The 18704-nt window shown below is 44.0% G+C and overlaps 1 protein-coding gene across 1 annotated transcript; it reads right to left on the reverse strand.

Moving 5' to 3' along the window:
• Window positions 1-5526: 5526 nt before the first annotated feature.
• LOC120690588 (serine/threonine-protein kinase RIPK-like) lies at window positions 5527-18394 on the reverse strand. Its single transcript, XM_039973292.1, has 5 exons — window positions 18337-18394; window positions 7226-7361; window positions 6278-6414; window positions 6056-6179; window positions 5527-5940 (listed from the first exon to the last, which is right to left on the reverse strand). The coding sequence occupies exons 2-5, from the start codon at window positions 7335-7337 to the stop codon at window positions 5582-5584; spliced, it is 732 nt and encodes a 243-aa protein (XP_039829226.1). The 5' UTR covers window positions 7338-7361; window positions 18337-18394; the 3' UTR covers window positions 5527-5581.
• Window positions 18395-18704: the final 310 nt, after the last annotated feature.

Consider the following 18704-nt stretch of genomic DNA (forward strand, 5'->3'; position numbering starts at 1 on the left):
GCCGTTTGCAGATACTAGACTGGTTCGATGGACATTACGGTCTGCTTTCTGGGACAAGGAAAAGAAAAGGCTGCGTGCCTTGTCCCACACCACGCCGCCTTTTGCCCGGCATGAGTGTGTACGCCTGCAAAGCACGCGTGCTCTCTTCTCTCCTACCATCTTTCCTCCCGCACTTGTCATCTCCGTTAGATATGGTCTGTATTGCTATTATTTTTTTTCCTTCCAGCATTATTTTTTCCCCGAAGGAGTCCTTCCAGCATATATGAAAGGCAGTCCGTTAACGGAATGATTAGGCCTGCTTGGAATGGCCCAATGGGTGCAAAGTCAGTCATATCTGGAGTAAGCCACATTTATGCTGACCAATACCCCCATCACTGCACCTTTGTTAGGCTGCGTTTAGTTTCAAAAATATTTGCGCAGTATCCGTCACATCGAATTTTTGGACACATGCATAGAGCATTAAATGCAGTTGAAAAAATAACTAATTATATAGTCTAACTGATTCATACAAGATGAATCTAATGATGCTAATTAATTCATGATTAGACATTAATTGTCAAATAACAACGAAATGTGCTACAGTAGCCAAACCCAAACTTTTTCACCAACTAAACACCCCCTTAGCCTAAAATTATAATGTGTCTTGGCCCATGCTAGCCCAAAATTACTTTTCATTCATCCCAAATCGAAGTCACGAGCTTTGTACCTTGTACGGGTGCTGTTATATATCGCCAGAGAGCAACAACCATCATCCAAACAGCGTTTTTTTATGCAGTGATTAAACAGGCTGTTAGCCCAGCAAACATAAATATACGTTCTGTTCGGCTGGCTGTGGTTGGTGACTGGTGCTGATTTGTTGTGAGAGAAAAATACTACTGGCTGATGCTGATTTGTTGTGAGAGAAAAATACTGCTGGCTGGCTGATGTGAACAAAGTTATATACTGTCATTACTCCCACTAGAGGAAAGACACATGTGAAGACGAAATTTGATGACATCACCCATATATATAAAACGGTTTCTAATAGAAAAATTTATAAGTCTTGAAATATGTATCCAAATTAAATTTCGACTACACCGTTATGCTTCTTGCGACAAGATCTACAAAACAAAACAACACTTGACCATATTTTGGATAATATTTATCTTTTCTAATAAAGTAATAATATTTGATAGCCACGAACAAATGCTTAAGTAAAAGGAATAAATAATTAGTTTCTCCGAAAAAAAAAAGATTAAATATAATGAACAAATAATAGTACACCGCAAACAAAAAGGTTGATCAAAAGAACAACAAGTAGCAAACTTGTCCATGTTACGTTGTAACAGAGTCTTTACCTTGTTAATATGGTTGGGGATACATCATTTTGTTGTTAATATGTTACTTGTACTATCTAAATAACATGGGATGCATGCATGCAATAAAAGATGAAGTAATACCATCACCCGAGGTGTAAGGAAGCTTAAAGCTTAAATACAATAAGTCACGAACTAAGCATCCAAGTTCATTTTTTATTCCAGTACTGTATTTTATATGATAAAAAACAAATAGTTTGTAGGATAATATTTGAAATAGTTTTTCATGTTGAAGACAACTTAAAATGAATTATATAATTCACGGAACAAAATAATTGCACACCATGAACAAATTATACGAACGAAAGATACAATCAGGACAAATTATATGAAACAAAATAAAATGTACATATCAAACAAATAATATATACTCATGGAATAAAGCTTACATCTGAAACAAATTATATAAACCTGCATGACAATGATATGTACATTTAAAATAATTATATAATATTACTATATACCTAAAACTTAAGGAAAAAATCTATAAGTTTGAAATAAATTATATGAACTTCTAGAACAAGATTGTACACCTAACACTGCTAGAAAATTCGACACTAGTACCTGGTGGGAACCCCGTGTTAGTAACGGTCTCCCGCCCGGTACCAGCGCGTCGGTCGAAGTGACCGGTACTAAATGCGCCAGCATTTACTATTACCGACTGGTACTAAACTGCTGATCGGTCGCCATGTGTAGCTTTTTCTTTACTTTTCTTTTCTCAATTTCTTTTCAGTTTTTTTTCATTTCCACACGGCACCGACCACCACTCCATTCACAATCACAAGAATCACAAAAAATTCACAATCACATGAACTACTTACAAATTTCTCATGAATTAGGTACGAATTTTACAAGAATACATGAACCATAATAAAAAAAATTACATGAACCACAATCCCTGCGTGCCGGGCCGCCTGGGAAAGCTCCCTCGCGCCACCCGCGCGCCGGCAGTAGCCGGTGGTGCCGAGCCCTTGCTGGCCGGCGGCCTCCAAGCCACCCGCGCGCCGTCGATGGCCGGGGAAGGCTTGCGCGGCCCTCTACGTCCCGAGGAGGCCATGCCGACGCGGAGTAGGCGGAAGAAGGAAGAGAGAGGAGGCCGGCCGCCGTCCCGCATGGGGCTTCCATCTCTGCCGCGCGTCTCCATCACCGCAGCTGGCCATGCCCGTGCGCGTCTTCATCGCTGCATCCTGGCCGCGTGGGCCGCCGAGGCTTCTGCCTCCGCTGCCAGGCCATGCCCGCGCGGATCTCCACCGCCGTGGCTGAGCCCGCGAGGCGCGAGGGTCTTGGCCGCCGTGGCCGAGCGGCTCCTGCCCGCACGCGTTGCCGCGGCCGGCCAGGTGCGCAGCGCCGAGGGCACCGCCCGACGGGCCGCCGGCGCCCGCCGCTTGCTCGAGAGAGAGAGAGAGAGAGGAGAGAAGGGAGAGGGACTCGAGAGAGAAGAGAAGGGAGAAGACAAGAGGAAAAGGAGAAGGGACGAAGAGATAAAGGCCCGCTGGCCGTTGTCTGTGAGATTTTTTAGGCGTGGTCTGTTTGTACTGGTTGGAGGCTCCGTCCGGTACTAATAGGATATTTTTTATACCGGGTGAAGCCTCTGCCCGGTATTAAATATTCTGGGTGTTATTTAGTACTGGCTGGAGCGACCAGCCGGTAGTAAATGGTTACTTCGTGGTGTTAGTGGTGCACTTTTAGTGCTGGCTGGTGGGCACTGTAGCCTAGGCCAGGTACTAAAAGGCTCCAGGGAGTAATGTAGCCTAGGCCCGGTACTAAATAGGCAGTTAGTACCGGACCAAATTGTGCCCGGTACTAACTGCCGCGGACGAATGAGCCGTTTTCTAGTAGTGTAAAATAAATAAATATTACAATAAATCAAGGAAGAAAAGAGAAAAAATAATTTGAGAATAAAATAAAATCAACTAAAATAAAGAATAAAGGGAAAATAATAGAAAAATAAAAATTAAGTATTAATATATTTATATCACTCTCTCACATAAAACATTGGAAAAATAAAAAATAAGCAAGCGCAGCCTTATATGCATAGCTTTTTAGTTAATGAAATGAACAAACTACATGGACTTACATAACAAATATTGTCCATCTGAAGTAAACTATTTGAACTCAGAAAATAAATGATTGTACATGATAATAGATAAAATATGGACATAAAACTAATAGTATGAAAAAAACAAATTAGGCATATGAAGTACAAGAAGAATGAAAACTAAACAAAAAATAAAGTAACATGATATATAAAAAGAATGTATGAAATGAATAAAATAATAAATAAATGAAAAAAGAATAAGAATCATAAGATAGTGAACGAGCGAAAAACTAAAGGAATAAAGAATTAAAATAGATAGAACGGCCAAAAGGAGAAGTATTGAGTGTTATAATCATATAATATATAATTTTTTATTAAAAATCTATATAGAAAAGAGATAAAAATAAATTTATACCTAGAACAATCTGTATAAAATCTGAGAAGTCAAAGTACAAAGTAACATGCTATCAAAGAAAAGAATTAGAAAAAATAAAAAGAAAAGATACGAAAACAAGAAAGAAAAACAAACACAAGAAAAAAAACACATCAATGAGAAAAGAAAGGAAGAAACAAAATATGAATGCACGTTTTTCAATAGTGCTTTAGTCTACCACGATCTGAACCAGACATACAGTAATAATATTTTCACTTACATCATCACACGCATTTCCATACAGCTACTTCACGTGAGCTCACAAGCATGGATAAGTTTATTAATTGTTGGACTCACTTATTGGGCTAATTTACTGCAACGGCCCACCTGAGTTTGGCATTTTCGCACGAGCAACATATAGCCCTTGTGGCTTCATATGTCTCGACTTGATTTTAACTTCCACATAATGATGCTATGTCACGTCTCTCACTTCTTCTCAACTCCTCGTTCCCTCTCTCTACAGTAAATAGAGCAAACCGAGGGCGATTGTCGCTCCGGCGCCAAATCTGGCAGGTTCTTCCCGCCTCCCATGGCCTAGACCCTGTTGGAGGTGTGGGGATCCACGGATTCAGCAGCCATTTACATATTCTTATCTATTAGGCTTGTATTAGGTAAATTAGGGTTAGGTTTGACCACATCGACGAGGTGTGGGTTCGTCTCCCTGCGCTTCTACTGCTGCTCCAGGGTGCGACGCTGGAGGTGCAGAGAGGTCGACGCCATAGGTTTCGGCATGGGCTTCTCCAACATCTTCGCGGCTTCCCCGACACACTAAGCGGCGGCATCGTCAGGTTCTATCCATTCCTCGTCTCTGTGATCGGTCGGTTACCATGCCTGCGGAGGGCTTGCGGGTTTGTGGCGGCGGTCCTGGTGGCGAGCTCCGGTGGTCTCCCGGTGGCGTGAGGTGCGCTGCGCATGGGGCTGCGGTGGCCGCTGACGAAACTGCCAGCTTTTGTCCCTTCCAAGTCTACGTTGTCGCCAATGGCAGATTTGGGAGGTTTGCCTACCAACTCGCTGAGAAGTTGGTTTGGGATCTATGTACCACTGCTTCTGGTGGTTTCTTTTCCCTCCTAGGAATCTCGTCGTTCGGCGAGCCGGGGTTGTTGGTGATTGAGGCGCCAGATCCCTTGTTCGCCGGCGAGGTGATGGCCTCTGGTCCTCTCGATTGGCCTATTCGTTCAGTGCTCAAAAGGCATGTCGATCTCCCTAATGTGTTGCTTATGGTGCCGTTGAAATTCTCTACTGTTCTTCATCGGCAAGGCGATCGGCTTCACAGGCGGCAGCTTCGATCGTCGGCGACAAGGGAGACCGGGAGTATATCTTGCAAGGGCGTGGATGTATTTTGGTTTTCTTTCAGGGTTGCCTTTGTAAGTTTGGAAATGTAAACTACCAGAAATTTAAGTGAATATAATTCCGTTTCTCAAAAAAAAAAAAGTAATGGTGCTATGTCAGCCCTTAGGATGGTAAATCGGACTATGTTATCGTTTTAGGGTCAAATAATCTTTTTATGGAAATATTTTCCATAAAAAATTATCCAAGTAATTTACGAAACAACAATTTAAGCTCATTTGCCTTTCTTCAAATTAATGAAACATGATACACGTCAAGAAATCATTAGTATGCGGGGAGGAGACTCCATTAATCTACTTGCAACTTTGCAAGAAAACCTTGACTTTCATCCCCCCCGTTAATTTCCATAATGATGCGGACAAAATTCAATTTGTGGATCCTTCTGTTCTCTTACACATTAGTGACCGTTCATTTGTTCTCTGACGGCGCCGTGTACACAAATGGTTGTACATTGCCATCATCCAGAGAAAGCAATGACTCCAGGGCCTCTACAACGGCTGACATCTGGGGACGCGATTTAGGGCTTACATTCAAGCACTTGTGAGCGATTGCTGCGGCCTTTTGGGCAGCTTGAGTAGGGTACTGCCCATCCAGACTTCGGTCCATCACGCGGGCAAGCCGGCGAGGATCGTTCAGGCACGGCCGCGCCCATTCCACAAGGTTTTGCTCCCGCGGCGGCCTGTTCTTGTCCACCACCTTCCGTCCTGTTAGTAGCTCCAGTAGTACGACACCGAAACTATACACGTCGCTCTTTGTTGTCAAATGTCCTAATTATAGAGAATAAACAAGAAATGGTGTCAATTGAGTTCTGTGTATTTGTTCAAACTTTTGCTTGCGTATGGAAATAACAAAGATATAACCAAAAGAATGCGAAGCCTATACCAATCATGATGTACTCGGGTGCGGCGTAGCCCTGCGTGCCCATGACTCGGGTCGAGACATGGGTTTCATCTTCACCAGGCCCATCCTTTGCTAGTCCGAAATCCGATAGCTTTGCTGTGTAGTCCTAAAGGAAGGGAAAGAACCACATGAACTGAATGTTATGTGATGATATACAACACTGAATTATGCAATTGGTTAACGAATCTAAGCTTGTACACATACCGAGTCCAATAGGATGTTGGAGGTCTTGAAATCGCGGTAGATGACAGGTTTTGCAGCTTCGTGGAGGAAGGCCAAACCTTTGGCAGCTCCAATGGCGATCTTCAATCGTGCTGACCATGGCAGGGAAGCAGAGTATTCTGTAGTATTCATTAAAGCATTTTAGGCCACTTAACCAACAACAAAATGCAAATTATATCATTTTAGTAATTTTTCTAAACGAAAGCATTTAGTATGACATAACTTTGACCACTTTCAACTTATGAGCTTTGCTAGTTCCCTGATGCACAATACAATGGTTGGCCATCTCAATATGATGTTCTGCGTGGGTTCTTTAATAAAATGAAACTATTAAATTGCATGCACCAGCCAATTCAACTGAAAAGCTTAAGCTGATAGGAAAAGGACAATTCACTTATACTCTAACATAAACAACCAGAGAGTTCAATGGCCTTTTTTTTTATCACACTTGGATTCCATCAACAGCCTTTAACTAACCCATTAATGTGAACTGGTCTCTTTCTGTATATAGTTGCAAAAAGGAGTAATATGATGTATGAACCATGAATAATACAAAAGTTATATGCATGAATCATATCAGGTTGTCAAGACTAGGTCATAGATGCATGAAGACAAAGGATGATGTAAACATGTCAAATATATACGTGACAACAAGTTTCTATAAGAAATCTAAAAAGCAGTATGAATAGTCTATGTCTTTTATATTTGGACATGCACATAGACGAAAGCTAAAGGAAAAAATTACATAGAGATCATGATAGTGACTACTATTGATGAGTGCCTCTGGTTCTAAAAGATAAACTTGTCGATCCATTTATTTTTTGCAAGGGCACTAGGTGGATTATTTATTTCCAAGATAAATACGGAAAATAGTTTGTCAAATTTTGTTGTTAATAAAATATATGAAGTAAACTATAGAACCTGCCGTACTTTTGAAGAGATGCTTCTCCAAGCTGCCCCTCGCCATGAATTCGTAGACAAGAAGCCTGTGCTGATCCTGGTAGCAGTAGCCGATCAGTTTGACGAGGTGTGGATGCCGCATTTGCCCAAGGAAAATGACTTCGGCCTGCCCAGCCCAAACAAATAAATAATCCATATCACGAATTGATACAGGTCAACATATACATCATCTTCTAGGTATTTTAAGGAATATTTTGACGGCAAACACCTATTCTAGTCGAATTATTTGACCAAATAATGCAGTGTTGGTTAGGTGGTTGACAAGTTGACTTGGAGAGTTCTGAAAGGAAATCACGTCTGAAGAGGAGCGAAGACTTGGCGACTTTCGTCCAACGTGATCACAGCTAAGCCAGATAGCAACACTACAGTTTTCTTCGGAGTAGGGTGGGATAACTTTCATGTTTGTTTATTAGTCTGAACGGCAACCGTTCATCATTGTGCAGAACAGTGCTTGAAATTGTAACAAGCTTGAAGTTTTGTTTAGTTAATCCTACTTCCTGAACATGCTACCCCAAACTGCAAAACGCATAACAGTATCTATGACCATGAGACTGACAACTTTGGAATTTTGCAGATTAATTCTTCAGTGCGAATTGAGGAAAATGCTTAAAATTAAGACAGTACTCATCACAATGTCAACAATTCAACATCACGCCCCGGAAAATTGGCTCATTCATGAAAAAAAAACACCATGGTAAATAGGTCCCAGGTCTTGGCTGGCTAATTGTTCAAATATACATTAGTACATCTCAATTATTCGATAAAACACTAACATGGTGTTTTGTTTGATGATGAATAATGAACCAATCTTAGATGGGTAAGATGATTCCAAGAACTTTGCTAGTATAACTCGAGCCATCATGCTTAAACTAATTATGTGCATATTGAGGAATATGAGATGGTGATGGACCAACCTGTGACGGAATCGTCAAATTAAAACTCTAATTAAGCGTAATGACCGTCATTTGAACACATTGGGCGCATTAGCTTGACGGCTTAATTTGGCGATCCTTTCTCAACCCACGGCCCGATTGAAACAACACCGGTAGTCCACCGCGAAGGAGGGCGCAGATGGTACAAGCACAACATAATACTTAAAAATACATACACTATATGAGTACAAAACATTTGGTTTTACAACCCGAGTTCAAATATACACATAATTTACAAGAGTTGCATAATTTACAAACTTTTCAACCGATGTACTGAAATTCGAATAGACTAGATCCTACAACTGCACTAACCTTCAAAAGCCCTGACTAACCATGACCGATCCGACCGGTCTGCGCAAAAACAGAAAGGCTGAACACTCTGCCCTCAAGTGTACAACCCGACAATCCCCTAACCTACGGGTCTCGCTCCACCACCTCCCACCCCTCTGCATCCCGGCGGATGAACTTGACACAACAGGGGCAGAAGTCTACATCTGGGTGTCCTGTAATAATAATGGTGGCAACAAACCCTGAGTATTCTAGTACTCAGCAAGGCTTACCCGACCAGTGGGTATAACTTAGCCCACATATCTAGACATGCAAGGCTTTCTGGCTGGTGGTTAATTTGCATAAAAAGCTTCTAAATAAGTCCTTATTTTTCCACTTTTAGCTCCAAATTTAATATACAAAAATCATTAACTAGTATTTGCACCTGCTAAGCAAATCCTGACAAACTTGGGATAATAATTCATGATAGTAATTTCCAATCATCACTTAAAATTCCATATAACATTACTACGATGCGGTGCTGCGATTAAGGTGCTCATTTCCGAGAGCGACTGACGGCGAATCGATCCGATTTAACCTTGCAAGATGGACCTAACCAACACGGCACGCAAAAGCCCCGTCGGACCCCACGCGCCAACCTTTCCCCTCCCTGCCTCGAACTACAGGAACCAGCCGAACGACATATGGTCAGCCGAGCTCAACATGAGACCACCAAAAGTAAACACATGCATCCCAATTCTCCGTGACTACTCGACTCGCCCCAAGAGTTGGGTGTGGGTTTCTATACTTTCGAAGCAAAGCAGTACTCGGCTTACCGGTTTCGACTACCTCCTACTCCTGGTATGCGGTTGGTACTGTTCAAACTCAATCACAGGGCCAGACAACGAACGGTCCTTAACCGACACAGACGGGGCTAACTTTTCCCCGCCCGGTCTCCAAATTCTTTTCCTTTCTTACCTAATTCAATATTCCATATATCCAAAATAACTAAATACCCTATATCTCGCGAGTGACCCGAAATCACTCGTCTTCTACCGAGTTCTATTAAGCATAGCATTTCTATCGTCCTCTACATACTAGTATAACTCGAGAAAACCTAGGGATCATGCAACTAGGGATCCAAATAATTCCTGAACCTAATGCACAAGTAATAGAAACTTACATATAGGTGTCATAATTTGAAATAGAAGGATGTGCACCGGGGCTTGCCTTCGGGCTGCTGCTCGACACTGGGCTCAGCTGGGCCTTGGGCCGGGTGCTCACGCCGCTCTTCCTGCTGAACTTGCCCCTGCTGCTCCTGTGGCTCGGCGATCACCTCGTACACGGCTCCCTCGGCGGCGGTGTCTACACGTATGAAATGATATGAGAATGCATGCATGGGTTGAAATCTTAAAATAGCCAATGACTAGATGCAACTACTAGTAATTTACACAAAAATTGCACTCCATGGCCCAAAACATTCCCCAAAAATCCGGAGTATCCGGACGAATACCCGGAGTATCTGGACTCCCAAGTCCGGAGTTTCCGGGCCTATACCCGGAGTTTCCCCCGGAGTGTCCCAAACCCGGAGTATCCGGGCTTATACCCAGAGTTTCGCCCGGAGTGTTCCAAAACCCGGAGTATCCGGGCTTATACCTGGAGTCTCCGGACCCGACAGCATTTTCGCCCCAAAAACTGAAATCTTGATTTTTGGCAAAACCACCCCACCAAATTTGAAACCCTCTTGAATCCTAGTTGAAGGATGCATATAGAGATGATTGACCAAAGGAAATCACCTAGAACATCCTAAAACAACCAAATCGGCGAGCCCTAGCTTCTAGTACCTTGAGCTAGTTCCTCTTGCAAGAAAACTCGAAAACGATGTCGCCCCAAGGTGGAATACTTGTAGAAGATGATCCCCCACGCCGAGTGAAGCTCCCTTGGCCTTGGAATCAAGTTGAAATGAACGATTTTGGAATCTAGAGCTTAGGGGAGAGGGAGAGCTCGTGAGGGAGGTGAGGGAGAGAGAGGTAACGGGAGAGAGAGAGTGATATTTTCTATTTAAATGATTGTGGGGTCCAGATGACCAAATTATGGAAATAGAAACTCCACGCCCAGAGTATTCGGGCCAATGGCCGGAGTATCCGGGTGTTACAATCCTTCCCCCTAAAAGAAATCTCGTCCCGAGATTTAATGGAGGTGCTGAATTAAGAAAAATGGAAATTGGTGAGTACCTTGATATGTTTGTAGTAATTCCGGATATTTAGACCGAACAAAGTCCTCCGTCTCCCAAGTAGCTTCTCGCTCGGAGTGATTACTCCATTGCACCTTATAGAATTTGCTAGTTTGATTCCGAGTGACTCGGGTTTTGAAATCAACAATTTTCACCGGGTGCTCGGGATACACAAGATCGGGCTCCAACTGTAGCTCCTCTAGATCCACAATCTTGGTGGGAACACGGAGGCATTTTCTGAGCTGAGAGACATGGAATATATTTTGGACCGCAGATAATTGTGCAGGAAGTTCCAGGCGATATGCCCCTGGCCCACATTGCTCAATAATAGGAAAACGGCCCAACATAGCGAGGTGCAAGCTTTCCTTTTACTCCAAATCGCTGGACCCCCTTCATCGGAGATACCCGCAAATAAACCTGATCCCCCACTTGGAAGGAGATAGCTTGCCACTTTTTGTCCGCATAACTCTTTTGGCGGGTTTGAACCACTTTCAAATTTTTCTATATGAGCTGAACTTGCTCCTCAGCCTCCTGAACTATATCAGGCCCAAAGAAATTTCTCTCCCCAGCTTCCGACCAATTTAATGGTGTCCTACACCTCCGTCCATATAATGCCTCAAAAGGAGCCATTTTGATACTCTCCTGGTATCTGTTGTTGTAAGAAAATTCTGCAAGTGGCAGACATTCATCCCACTTTTTACTATAAGAGAGTACACAGGCTCGCAGCATATCCTCCAGAATTTGATTGATCCTCTCTGTCTGACCGTCCGTCTGAGGATGATAAGCTGAACTACGAATGAGCCGAGTACCGAGGGCTGAGTGTAACTGCTCCCAGAAGCGTGCAACAAACTAGGCACCACGGTCAGAAATAATAGTCCGGGGTACCCCATGCAAGATAAGAATCCGACTGATATACAACTCCGCATAGTGCTGTGCCCTATAAATGGTCTTCACAGGTAAGAAATGGGCTGACTTCGTGAGACGGTCCACAATCACCCAAATAGAGTCATACCCCTTTGAGGTCTTGGGAAGCCCAACAACGAAATCCATACTAATATCTTCCCACTTCCACGATGGTATACTCAGGGGCTGCAAGGGACCAGCTGGTCTCAAATGACTCGCCTTCACCCTTCTGCAAATATCACACTCAGATACATATCTGGCAATTTCCCGCTTCATCCTCGTCCACCAAAATCGCTGTTTCAGATCTTGATACATTTTGTTGCTGCCCGGGTGAATAGAATATCGGGAAAGATGAGCCTCATCAAGGATTTGTTTCCGAAGCTCAAAATTTTTAGGCACTACTAACTGATCTTGAAACCAAAGAACCCCCTCACTATCTCGATGGAAGCACTACACCTGAGGATCATTCTCACTAAGCCGTTGCCTGATCTTATCCATGCTCGCATCATTTTTCTGAGCCTCCACAATTTGATCTCTGAGTGTAGGTGTGAGGGTAAGATTAGTAAGTGTGCCTTCAGATACAATAGCCAGATTTAATTTTTCCATTTCTTGGCACAAGGTTTCATGCACCACTGAGGCTGAGGTGCAACTGCAACTTACCTTGCGACTCAGTGCATCCGCAACGACATTCGCCTTACCAGGGTGATAATGAATCTCCAAATCATAATCCTTTATCAACTCTAACCACCGCCTCTGGCGCAAATTGAGCTCACTCTGGGTAAAAATATACTTAAGACTCTTGTGGTCTGAGTATATGTGAACAGAATTGCCCAGGAGATAATGGCGCCAGATCTTTAATGCATGTACTACTGCTGCCAGCTCCAGATCATGAGTGGCATAATTCTCCTCATGTCGTCTGAGGGCTCTGGAGGCATAAGCAATCACTCGCTGGTCCTGCATAAGGACACAGCCTAGGCTCGTACCTGATGCATTACAACAAGTATTAATGGCCGAATAATATCCGGCGAAAACAAACATGGATGAGAACGTAGTCGGGACCCGTACCTGATGCATCACAGTACACATCAAAAGGCCGGGTAATATCTGGCTGAGCGAGGACAGGGGCAGACGTCAGAAGCTTTCTCAAAGTCTGGAAGGCCTGCTCGCATTTGTCGTCCCAACTAAATCTCACCCCTTTCTTGAGTAACTCAGTCATGGGCCTAGCAATTTTTGAGAACTCCGGTACAAACCGGCGATAATAGCCTGCTAGCCCAAGGAAACTCTAGATCTCTGAAATAGACTCTGGAGCCTTCCAATTCAGGACATCCTGAATCTTGCTAGGATCAATAGAAATCCCCTTGTCTGAGATGATGTGGCCCAAGAACTGGACTTCTTTGAGCCAGAAATCACATTTACTGAATTTGGCGTACAGCCTGTGCTCCCACAAGCGCTGAAGCACAATGCGGAGATGCTCTGTATGTTCTTCTTCATTCTTGGAAAATATCAGGATGTCGTCAATGAAAATCATGATGAACTTATCTAGCTCGGGCATGAACACCGAGTTCATGAGATACATGAAATGAGCAGGGGCATTCGTTAGCCCGAAAGTCATGACCAGATATTCAAAAAGTCCGTATCTGGTGGAAAAAGCCGTCTTGAGAATATCCTCAGCTCTAATCTTTATCTGATAATAGCCAGAGCAGTGATCAATCTTGGAAAATACTTTGGCCCCGAATAGCTGATCAAACAGGATATCAATCCGGGGAAGTGGATACTTATTCTTGATTGTGACGGCATTCAGAAGTCTATAGTCCACACACAACCTAAGATTTTGATCTTTTTTCTTAACAAAGAGCGCAGGACAGCCCCAAGGTGAAGTGCTAGGACGAATATAACCCTTATCAAGCAACTCTTGCAATTGTTTCTTTAGCTCGGCTAACTCATTGGGTGGCATACGATAGGGTCTTCGGGAAATGGGTGCCATGCCCAGTTGCAACTCAATGGCAAACTCCACATCACGATCAGGAGGCATTCCAGGCAACTCATCCAGAAAGACATCCGGATACTCACATACCACTGGTATGTCTGCTAACTTTTTGCCCTCAACCTGATTGACCGTGGGAGTCACTGACATGTGATCCCTCAAGTTCAAGGTCATACTACCATGGATAGAAGATTTGGTGTGCACAGATTGTGAGGTCGTGTCTAGATTAACTCCCTGACCTTCCATCCAATTCATGCCCAATATAATATCTATCCTTTGTGTTGGTAACATTATCAGGGTTGTAGGAAATTTTTTTCCATGCAATTGCAGGGGTACTTGCTTGAAAAATTGATTAGTGATTAACTTTCCCCCAGGTGAGTAAATATGATACGGTTTGGGCATACTCTCAATCTTCAGCCCTAATCTAACCGCACATTCTTTGCTAATAAAAGTATGGGATGCCTCTGAATCAAATAATACTGTAATGGGTCGATCGTTTACTGAGAACGTACCCGCCATCACTGGAGCGCCCTCAGGAATACCCTCGAGGGTGGTGTAGTGCACTTGCCCTGGCTTGAAATGAGCCACGTGCTGCTTCTGGCTCTGTTGACCAGACTGCTGGCCCTGTTTTGGTGGCATCGGGCAGTTCCGTGCAAAGTGCCCCCGACTGCCCACAGTTGTAACACGGAAACAAATTGGGGCGTACCCCCGGCTGTTGCACCCAGACCTTCTGCTCGCTCTGCTGAGGAATAGGAGGCCTGACCGTCCCCTGAGGCTGTGTATATTGGGGTGGCCGATACCCCCACTGCTGCTGTGGCTGGTGCTAAAAGGGGGCTCTCTGTGGGCCTGACTGGACAAGGCGAAACCGTTGTAGGGTGCTGCTCGAAGATCCTGCTGCCGGTGCTTTTCTCTTTTTCTCTGCCTTATGAGCCAAGTGGGTGTCCTCCTGTATGATAGCCCCATTCACCAGCTCACTGAACGTGTTGAACTTGAACATTGCCAGGTGATCCTGGAGCTTGCTGTTAAGCCCCTGCCTGAAGCACGTCTGTTTCTTCTCATCAGTGTCTACATGATAACCAGCATATTGGGATAGGGTGTTGAACGTCTGGGCATACTGCATCACACTGTTGTTGCCCTGCTTTAGGGCCAAGAACTCAGTCAATTTTATTCTAATTACCCCTACTGGAACATGATGTGCCCTGAAGGCTTCCTTGAACTCTGCCCACGTGAATTGAGTGCCAGCAGGAAACATAGCCACGTGGTTGTCCCACCACGTACGTACGGGACCTCGGAGCTGCTGTTCTGCAAAGGCAGCTTTGTCCCCATCATTGTATGGGTATAGCGTGAATTTGGACTCGATGGTCTTAAGCCAGCTGTCGGCTTCCAATGGCTCGTCCGCTTTGTGAAAGAGCGGCGGCTGGGTCCCCAGGAACTCTTGGTACCCAGGAACAGGTGGTGGGTGGTGTCCTGGCCGTGGCGCTGCCCCCTGCTCCACGAGCTGACGAAGGAGTGCCGTCTGCTCGTCGCGCCCATTCAACATGGCCGCAATGGCCTGAGCCAAATCCGGAGGGTTCGATGGTTCCCCCATTCTGCATTCAGCCATGGTTGGATTAGTCCCATAATTTTGATTACAAACAATCAACCATGGAAGAATACAGAAAGCGTAAATTAAATAAAAAAACCGGGAATCTTTTTGCAACCAAATCCGGAGTATCCGGATTATCATCCGGAATATCCGGACACCCCAATCCGGACTATCCGGATTCTCATCCGGAGTATCCGGACACCCCACCCGGACTATCCGGACCTATGTCCGGAGTATCCGGTTACACTCGTGATGTTTCGCACCGTTCCCACCCCTAATGCTGGAATTTAAATAAAAAAATGACATGATGCATGACGCATGATCGTCCTACGGTAACCCATCAGCCCAAAACCAACCATCTACCCACGATTCGAATACTAAATATATAGGGCTATTACAAATAAACCCGCCCACACCACCAAATAACCTTTTATTTTAAGTTGAAATTTGTTTTTAATTCGTGAAAACCTCAAAATTAGTCATGCTCGTACCACCCCCAGTGTGTTTCGGCTCTGATACCAGCTGTGACGGAACTGCCAAATTAAAACTCTAATTAAGCGTAATGGCCGTCATTTGAACACATCGGGCGCATTAGCTTAACGGCTTAATTTGGCGATCCTTTCTCAACCCACGGCCCGATCGAAACAACACTGGTAGTCCCCCTCGAAGGAGGGTGCAGATGGTACATGCACAACATAATACTTAAAAATACATACACTATATGAGTACAAAACATTTGGTTTTACAACCGGAGTTCAAATATACACATAATTTACAAGAGTTGCAAAATTTACAAACTTTACAACAGTTCTAGACATATCTAGACATGCAAGACTTTCTGGCTGGTGGTTAATTTGCATAACAAGCTTCTAAATAAGTCCTTATTTTTCCACTTTTAGCTCCAAATTTAATATACAAAAATCATTAACTAGTATTTGCACCTGCTAAGCAAATCATGACAAACTTGGGATAATAATTCATGATAGTCATTTCCAATCATCACTTAAAATTCCATATAACATTAATACGATGCGGTGCTGCGATCAAGTTACTCATATCTGAGAGCGACTGACGGCGAATCGATCCGATTTAACCTTGCAAGGTGGACCTAACCAACACGGCACGCAAAAGCCCCGTCGGACCCCACGCACCAATCTTTCCCCTCCCTGCCTCGAACTACAGGAACCAGCCCAACGACATATGGTCAGCCGAGCTCAACGTGAGACCACCAAAAGTAAACACATGCATCCCAATTCTCCGCGAATACGCGACTCGCCCCAGGAGTTGGGTGCGGGTTCCTGTACTTTCGAAGCAAAGCAGTACTCGGCTTACCGGTTTCGACTACCTCCTACTCCCGGTATGCAGTTAGTACTATTCAAACTCAATCACAGGGCCAGACAACGAACGGTCCTTAACCGACACAGACGGGGCTAACTTTTCCCCGCCCGATCTCCAAATTCTTTTCATTTCTTACCTAATTCAATATTCCATATATCCAAAATAACTAAATACCGTATATCTCGCGAGTGACCCGAAATCACTTGTCTTCTACCGAGTTCTATTAAGCATAGCATTTCTATCGTCCTCTACATACTAGTATAACTCGAGGAAACCTAGGGATCATGCAACTAGGGATCCAAACAATTCCTGAACCTAGTGCACAAGTAATAGAAACATACATATAGGTGTCATAATTTGAAATAGAAGGATGTGCACCGGGGCTTGCCTTCAGGCTGCTGCTCGACACTGGGCTCAGCTGGGCCTTGGGCCGGGTGCTCACGCCGCTCTTCCTGCTGAACTTGCCCCTGCTGCTCCTGTGGCTCGGCGATCACCTCGTACACGGCTCCCTTGGCGGCGGTGTCTACACATATGCAATGATATGAGAATGCATGCATGGGTTGAAATCTTAAAATAGCCAATGACTAGATACAACTACTAGTAATTTACACAAAAATTGCACTCCCTGGCCCAAAACATTCCCCAAAAATCCGGAGTATCCGGACGAATACATGGAGTATCCGGACTCCCAAGTCCGGAGTTTCCGGGCCTATACCCAGAGTTTCCCCCGGAGTGTCCCAAACCCGGAGTATCCGGGCTTATACCCGGAGTTTCGCCCGAAGTGTTCCAAAACCCGGAGTATCCGGGCTTATACCCGGAGTCTCCGGACCCGACAGCATTTTCGCCCCAAAAACTGAAATCTTGATTTTTGGCAAAACCACCCCACCAAATTTGAAACCCTCTTGAATCCTAGTTGAAGGATGCATATAGAGATGATTGACCAAAGGAAATCACCTAGAACATCCTAAAACAACCAAATCGGCGAGCCCTAGCTTCTAGTACCTTGAGCTAGTTCCTCTTGCAAGAAAACTCGAAAACGATGTCGCCCCAAGGTGGAATACTTGTAGAAGATGATCCCCCACGTCGAGTGAAGCTCCCTTGGCCTTGGAATCAAGTTGAAATGAACGATTTCGGAATCTAGAGCTTAGAGGAGAGGGAGAGCTCGTGAGGGAGGTGAGGGAGAGAGAGGTAACGGGAGAGAGTGAGAGTGAGAGTGAGTGAGGGGGAGAGAGAAAGAGTGATATTTTCTATTTAAATGATTGTGGGGTCCAGATGACCAAATTATGAAAATAGAAACTCCACGCCCGGAGTATCCGGGCCAATGGCCGGAGTATCCGGGTGTTACACAACCTATATCATTTCGCAAACCAAATAAAAATATGAGCGAGAAAGTGATGGTGATATCCCATTCCTCAAAGAAAACACCAGTACACCACATAAACATACCAACACCCTTGGCTCAACCACATCTGCCCAAACCATTCACATGTAAAAGAGACTATTCAATATGTGCAAAGTGAAGTTACTTCCAACCACACAATTCCACATTGGCGATGAACTAAAAGTATGTCTCGAAAAATCTACTAGGCCCTTGTTTAGATACATAAAATTTTGGATGTAAACCACTGTAGCACTTTCATTTGTATTTGGTAATTATTGTCCTGCCATGAGTTAACTAGGTTCAAAAGATTCATCTCGCAAATTATAGATAAATTATGTAATTAGTTATTTGTTTAACAGAGAATCTTGTAAAGTTTTGGAATTTCGAAGGCATCTAAACAAGGGCTAGGTTATTATTTGTCTTAATCAAATAATTAGCCTCGAACTGTAGCTTAATACCAGCCATTCTTTGTGTCCCTGCGAGCCCTCGAGGTCGAGCAGCTTGACGGCGACGGCCTGGGTCTAATACTCAGCAAGGCTTACCCGACCAGTGGGTATAACTTAGCCCACATATCTAGACATGCAAGACTTTCTGGCTGGTGGTTAATTTGCATAACAAGCTTCTAAATAAGTCCTTATTTTTCCACTTTTAGCTCCAAATTTAATATACAAAAATCATTAACTAGTATTTGCACCTGCTAAGCAAATCATGACAAACTTGGGATAATAATTCATGATAGTCATTTCCAATCATCACTTAAAATTCCATATAACATTAATACGATGCGGTGCTGCGATCAAGTTACTCATATCTGAGAGCGACTGAC

The sequence above is a fragment of the Panicum virgatum genome, chromosome 9N, assembly GCF_016808335.1.
Source record: "Panicum virgatum strain AP13 chromosome 9N, P.virgatum_v5, whole genome shotgun sequence".
NCBI lineage: Eukaryota > Viridiplantae > Streptophyta > Magnoliopsida > Poales > Poaceae > Panicum > Panicum virgatum.